The 7,603-nt window shown below is 38.7% G+C and overlaps 1 protein-coding gene across 1 annotated transcript; it reads right to left on the bottom strand.

The window, feature by feature from the left end:
* Window positions 1-4,216: 4,216 nt before the first annotated feature.
* On the bottom strand, window positions 4,217-6,927 carry UBE2N (ubiquitin-conjugating enzyme E2N). The gene is made up of 4 exons (XM_009882653.1): window positions 6,886-6,927; window positions 5,848-6,094; window positions 5,520-5,660; window positions 4,217-4,900 (listed from the first exon to the last, which is right to left on the bottom strand). Exons 1-4 carry the CDS (start codon window positions 6,925-6,927, stop codon window positions 4,860-4,862), a joined length of 471 nt encoding a protein of 156 aa, XP_009880955.1. The 3' UTR covers window positions 4,217-4,859.
* Window positions 6,928-7,603: the final 676 nt, after the last annotated feature.

Below are 7,603 nucleotides of genomic sequence, written 5' to 3'. Positions count from 1 at the left end.
TCGCACAGAAAATCCTTCAGATTTGTACCCCAGCTTGCAAGCCTGTCTGCAGCAGTCACAGACATCTGAACGTCTGGCAGGGAGGTGCAGATTAGGCCTGAACCAAGAAAAAAAACCTCCTTCACGGCAGCTCTGAAGGCAAGAGCCCAGCCTACACTGGAATATCTGAAACACTGCAACAAGTACTCCAGTCAGAGATGAGTTTCCCACGTGAAATAATTTATATTTTCCTTTTTAAAAAATTGAAAGAATAGTAAAAATCTTTCTGTTACATGCCACACTTGCATCAATGTCTTTATCTGGGAAGGCTCATGCAGCGTGATATGCAGAAAGGGCAGGTACTGCACCTCCCAGTGCTCCCTAACCTGAGGATTCTTGAGTATTCAGTGCCTCGGTGATGCGCTGATGAAAGGTGACAACTCCCTAGCAACGAACTAAGCTACCCAGATTAGTCATCTTAGGGGATAATTCCCTAACAGGTCAGCCAGTGGGTAGTGTTCAGCTGACAGCTCCCACTACCCCTCACCCTTCAAATCAAAGCAGTTTTTATCCTTAGTTTTCTGCCCTGCAGACAAATACAGAATAGTCTACTTGCTCTCACCTAACCCGTTACCCTGAGGGGCGTTTAGGAAAGCAAACACCACAGATAAAGCAGTTACGCCGCTTGATGCCACTCTTCTAATGTACTTCAGGGCAACATAACAATTAGATATTTGCTTTAAAGTTTTAGCTTTAAAGCTCCACGCTTTAACAGGAAAGGTTGCAATACACAGTACGAAATCCATCACAGGAGACATGTAATTAACAACTTCATGGCATGCTCATAACGTAACATGGTTTAGAAAAGCTTAATGCATCTATCAATTTGATTGCACTAGAAATTGTCCAAACTGTGCACTTAAGTAGGAAAGTCTTGTACTAAAACAGGCAGGGGGGAGAAAAAAAGCATCCTCTGAGCTTGTGCATCGGAGCAGTCTTCCTCTGAGGGCTTTAGGACAGAGATGTTGCTCTTTTCTCCCCGTACAAAAGAGGGGGAAAAAAAACAGCCGCAGCTATCAGAAAGTGAGTTATGAGAGAAGTTACCAACATTTACCTCCCTTATTTTAACCGATGTTAAGAATGTTAGGAAACTGTATTGCACACCGATGGCAGCCCACTACGGTTAAATGAAGCTCAGTATCTATGTAATGAATAATCACTCTTCCTTTTATTTCAGTGTCATATTACATTACAGTCAAGACATGTTATTGACAAAACCTACCAGACATTTTACTTTTAAGAGTAACCCTCAAAAAAACCAAAAAAATAATCCCAAGAAGGAATGTACATAAATTGAGATGTCACAATTTTTGATGTTACTAGTCCATTAAGATGTTTCACAATAATCTCAACGTGTTGGAAATACACTTTCTTGAAAGCTACAGAAGCAACGGTTCACTCGGTTTAGACTAAAGTCAGCTAAAATACAAAAAACCTGTTCCATCAGTTCCCAGCGATAAGACACTTCACACCCATGACAGAACATGGCTACACGTTGACAGACCACCACCGCGTGGTTATGCAAAAATCAAAGCCTTCCAAATCCTCCTCTTGATCTACAGGAAACTACCGCAGAAGTATTTTGCGCATATGGTTTTAGAGTCCCTGCGATAACAGCTACGCAGTTACTACCCACACACTAACGTACAAAAGGCAGTGTCACCACTCATGCTCGGGATCTCAGGACCTTTGACACATAGCACCAGCAATGCTAGAGGAAACCCATTTACCGTAAATTTATCCAATGGACAGCCACTAAAAATGGAGATAAAACTAACGGTCCCTAAAAGATAGCTGCATTCGCTAACCAGTTGTAATGGTAGATGTAACAAAAGCAACTTCTGAGTCTCAGATAATGCCTGTGAATATATATATAGCTGCTTTTATTTTTTTATATATATATATATATATATATAATATATATATAATACCTACTTAACTGCAAAAAAATTCAGATATAACCGGCTTCAAAGAATTTAGTCTAAAAGTTTCCCACAATCCCCAACATAAGATAAAATAAAATTCCCAGCTTGGCTTTATACAGGGCTCTTAAATCAGGTTTAAAAGTTAAATACATATTATTTCATATTTATAATCAACTGTAAAATGATTAAAATATGCCTGAATAGACCCCACAACAAACAATTTAGTTTTTAGGATGCTCATTTAAAATTTCTTTAATTACAGCTATCGTTTGAAAATACTCTATAGTGTTTTAAAAGACAGTATTTTACTTCCTGTTTTATACAATTAATTTCAGATATACCATCACTATGGATTCATACGTTCAAACTCAGACAGCATGGACTTGTTTAATAAAATCTCAAATTTGTTGATATAGTTAAAAAAAAAAGGAACCCAGACGCATACTGGCTACAGTGTATTCAAATGATTCTATAATCCACTTTATTCGGTCGCCAGCAAATGGAGGCAGAGGATTTTTTTCTATTAATATATTAACAATATTCCATCAAGAACTTAGTTTTAATTACATCCTCCGATTAGCTGCCAACTCCAGCTGAGTTTTAAGCCCTGAACGTACAAATACCTAGCCATCTGCTAAGTGACCTTGGGTCTGGATTCATACCCACCCAATCTGAAGTTAAATTGTCTAAGCACCAGTTCAGGTCCTGTTTCTCTACCGAAGGAAAGGAAAGCCACTTTCAAAGGGGGTACGTAGGGGGGTCTGACTGTCCTCTGGGGGTGCCACTCATCCTTGGACTAGAGAAGGAGCCGAGGAAAACTGTATACGCAGTGTAAGGTAAAGCTTTAAGAGGTAGGTGAAGTGAATCCAGAGTCTGACACGCAGTTCTCAGCTGCCCGCCACAAAAGTTGCCCATGTTAAAAACAGCACATGTGGGATGTACGCCAGCTAAACCCACGCACGCGCTCATTTTTTAACGAGAGGCAGGGTTAATGGGGCGTACCCACTCGGACGACCAATTTGTTACAAGCCCTGAATGCAACTTTAGCTTACATTCAACACAGAAGTGACTTGTAAAACAGTTTTGGTGCTGGTTTGTTAGAGGGTGGTTTTGTTTTTTTTTATAGCTCAGTCTGGTGAAAAAGCTGAATTCTGAACCAAGCTTGAACCGTGTTACAGAGAGTACTTTGAGGGACAATACCAGTTACTAACCACTGAAAGCACTGTCTGTTGGAAAACGGAGTTTTAATAGATATTCTTCATCTTACATAAGAGCACAATAAATACACCACATTCTATAGAAATTTCAGATGACACCAGAGTAAGAAGAGGTGAAAGAGGGAGAATACCGATGGACTACATAACCATACCCCTGAACTGCATGATAAAACAATCCCTACTGCAACCACTGCAAGCTGTCATCTTTACACCTCAGGCTGGCCTTGCCAAAAGCTTAAGCTTTTTTTTTTTTTCTTTTTTTTTCTTTTTTTTTCTTCCAAAACACACCCTTTTTTTTTGTGAGAGAGAGGGCTTGGGGAAAGGAAGAGAATAGGGATACAAGAAATCAATCCCAGACAAGATGCATACAGAAAAAACAAGGGTGAGAAGGAAGTTTTTAATCACTTTCCTTCCCCCCAGTAAAGAAGCTTTGTTGGTATTTAAGCAGACCAGTAGCTCAAGCAAGCAGCTTAATAAGGCTTGTAGAGAAAACCAGTGGTATGAGGCGCTAGCTCTAAGTGGTTAAGCAAACATCAGTCAACACACAAGCTGGCTGTAACAGTGGTTCTACACGCTGGTATTTCATGTTAATAGAGGGCAGGAATTAAAGAAGTTAGAAAACTGTGGAGCCTAACATCTGACGACAATCAGCAAAGAGAAGTTATGCAGATACTCACAATTAGTGCTGTCATTTGCTCTCAACCTCTTACTTCATTATGGTTATTTCCATGAAAATGCATATCACTGCATTAGTAAAATTACACTTACAATGGTTACATCAGAGATGTTTCTAAAAGTCACTCCAAATGCAATTTTGTATTAAACTGGCCAGGTAAGGTCACCTACATAACACAAGCTAATAAAAAAAGTCAGCCAACAGAAGCAAAAAAAAAATCTTGTGAATTCCACCACTTTACTGTTTAATCTGTCAGACTGGTGAAGACAAACTGTCAATTCTGGTTTCAATTTTTTTTAAATACGATTGTCACATTAGAGAAATGAAAACACAGCAAAATAAACTGTACAAAGGCAAAGTAGAATAACAAAAAATATTTTACTAAAACATAAGATTTACAGGAGATTTTCCAGACAAGCCATACAAAATGGTCACAAGCTTTTTCTTGGAGGGATTTTTCTACACTTGACAGCAGAATCACAATATTATTAGTGAAGGTGATGGATGTTTAATGTTCCCATTTTTTGTTCAAACAATGAAGCTTGTCCATCTACAGCATCTAAGTTAGACTGGGCTAGAGGGTATATTCTAAAGTATAACTGGTTAGCTGCTTTTACCAATGCAATTAGCATCACCATAAAAAGGGAGGAGGAGCCCACAAAATTAAAACAAAAAGCCCCGCAGCTAACCCTGCCTACCTTCATTCACAGTGCTTATACTTAAACCATGATGGGAAAAATGATTAAAAGCAGAGATGTGCTGCTGCTTTTAAACAATTTCACAACAATCCAGATGATACTTCTAGCCTCTGCTCATGCGGTACAATAGTGAATTAGGACAAGACACAGATTTGCTAATGTGCATTTAATCACCAAAGGACTGAAGATGTCTGGGCTTTTATTCTGTAATGTTTCTAAGACTGTGTCCATTAAATGCAAACAAAAAAGGAAGAGGTCTTGGCAGAACAGGAGAAGTGATGCACACTTGATGTTCAAAGCGCATTTAAATATTATTCATGGCATATAGCCTAGTCCATGCTCTGGCTGTAAAGAAGAAGAAACATATTTAAGAAATTGTATCTTTTTTTGGCTTTATTAAAGTCATTTTAAATACTTATTCTTAAAGATCACTTTTATACCACTGCTGCAAGTATACAAAATATATCCATTCTGAGATTTAAGTGTAATTTTGAACTCTATCCTATACAAAAGTTGACGGCTGCTGAAGTGGCCTGACTGCAGCAAATCCAAAAGTGAAGAGGCATAACAATAATTCTTTTAATCCATGACAGCCTGCAACAGAAGCAGGTTATGTATGTAAGAGATGTACTTTCTGAAAATAGCTAATCTGTTCCTTAAGCTTTACAGAAAAAGCAGTGGTGCGTACTTGTATTTTAGCACGAATTCAAATTAAACATGCTTGCAATTTAGGAACATGAAAACTCAAGATAAACCAGATCAAGAGTGCTTTTCTTCCCGGCAGCCTCACAGACGTGAAAATAAACCACTGCAGGCACATTCAGGCGACTTGGACTATGACTGTATGCAATAATTGCTTCTGCAAGTTGCAGACATCAAACAAGAGGTCTGAATTTAAATCCCCAACCAATTAAGAATCAGCTACTTCCTAAAGCTAAAAAAAAAAGAGTTTAAGATACGTCACCTGTTTCTATGGCTTGGGCTTCATTGGTCTTCCATTGCTCAGCTACATCATTTGCTAGTGGATCATCTGGATTGGGAGCGCTTAACAAAGCCTGGATTGATAGCAGAACTGTACGAATCTGCAAAGCTGGGGACCATTTATCTGAAGAGACATTTATAGCAGTATGAAACACCATATTTACCATAGTCTACAGAAATAGTAAGTTTTCCTCTCCCAGATTAAAGAAAAAGCAAGGTATTCTTTCAACAAATGAAATCTCTTTTGAGGGTCAACTTACAAGTTTCTGTACTTAATAAGATCAAAAGATAAAAAACAGAGTAACACTTACCTTTCAAAATATCTAAACATATTCTTCCCAGCTTGTCTACATTAGGATGATAAATTTTGGTCATGAAACGTACTTTAGGAGCTGCCATTGGATATTCTTCTGGAAGGAATAGTTCAAGTTTAAATGTCCCACCCTCAAAGGGGGAATCCTGTGGACCTGCAATGACCACGTGAAAATAACGTGCGTTGCTTTCATCTGGCTCCGCTTTTATCCCAGGGACTGGCTCTGCCAGCAAGCGCTGGGTTTCCTAGAAGAAGAAGCAGCAGCAATGTAACAAATACAACCCATTTAAAATAAACACGATCTGTACGAACTATTTGAAAAACAAGTATTCTTTATGAGCTATTTACCTACATCCACGGAAACAATGTTAGACAAACACCTTAAAGCCAAAGAACATCTGCAGAAAGAAGATGAGAATGTGGGAGACTGGTACGCATCTCCCCTCGGATCCCTCAACTGCTGTAAAAGTGTATGCTTCCACAGCACAAGGTAATAGGTAACGATTAAGTTGTCCTCAAATTTCTTAACTTTTGATTAAACTACTGGAAGCTGTTATTTTTTTCAATATACTTAAAAGCACTTTAAAGAATACCACAATGAAAATACCAAAAGCACTTCCCATTCCACCTTAAATACAAAATCCTCTACGTGAAAAGCCAATGGGGTTAATCACTCACAGAGAGCGTTCAAGGTTTACTCTAACAAGAGTGGACGGGTTTATTAAGATGAACACTTGTACTGGAATCAGATCCAACTTCAAAGATTTAAAGTACTATGCAGCAACACTAGAAATGTTTTTAAGGATGTTTTATACATTTACACATATGTCAGTGAGTAAGAAACTAGATTATCCCTGCATAAAGAGCTTTGTTGTGATCACTTACAGCCTCCATATAACCACATTTAAAGTCTCCCTAACAAACAGAAGGAGACAGGCAAGTTGTTCTGCAAGCAGCAGAATGAGGGAAGCCTGGTTTCCTACGGAGATTTGCGTTCTTTGTTGCTCAATTCTTCTTCCCACAGCACCAGTCCTACCTCAGGCACCACACTGTGACCACAGCTAATAGCTGCCCACATTCCGGCCATCCATCCCGCTAATGCACCGAGAGGATCGACCAACCAAGTCCTGTGCATCTTTCCCTCTCCTCTGCTGCCAACCTTCACAAGTCTCATAAGCACCACTCTGCTCCTTCTTACAAAAAAGAACGCAAGGCCAAAACAGGCAACAGGACATCAGGCAGGGACAAGAAGTCCTGCCGAAGCCTCATTTCCTCAGGTAATTTTAGCCCCATTTCCTGCTTTTCCTCTAGCTTGTTTTTACCCTGTACAGTTAATTTTTTCACCACCTTTCTGCGTTGGCTTTCACAAAGCAAAGTTATCCGGTTTCTACTGAAGAAAAAAAATGGTACCCTGCAGGTGTAATATTAATTTATTATTCCAGTTTTATAGCATTAATTATTCTGTGTGTCTACACTAGCACTAATATAAGCACAAAATAGACAAGTTACCTCTACTTGGCTTAATACATTTTTCAAACATAACTGCACTGTTACAATACTGGCATTTTGTAGAAATAAGTTCACACAGCATTTAAGTGATAACGGCTGTCTTGATGCAGTTAAATAACACTTCAGCAAAAAATAATCAAGTAGATGAGATAAAGAAGTGAAGTCACAGTAATTAACACCAAAACCCAGTTATTCATCTCAAAATTGTCAAGGTCCTACACATCATAATACTGAAGTCATTACTG

This window comes from Charadrius vociferus, unplaced genomic scaffold (assembly GCF_000708025.1).
Source record: "Charadrius vociferus isolate BGI_N301 unplaced genomic scaffold, ASM70802v2 scaffold72, whole genome shotgun sequence".
Taxonomy (NCBI): domain Eukaryota; kingdom Metazoa; phylum Chordata; class Aves; order Charadriiformes; family Charadriidae; genus Charadrius; species Charadrius vociferus.
The sequence above is the reverse complement of the archived record's forward strand: the minus strand, read 5'-3'. Positions and strand labels throughout refer to the sequence as shown.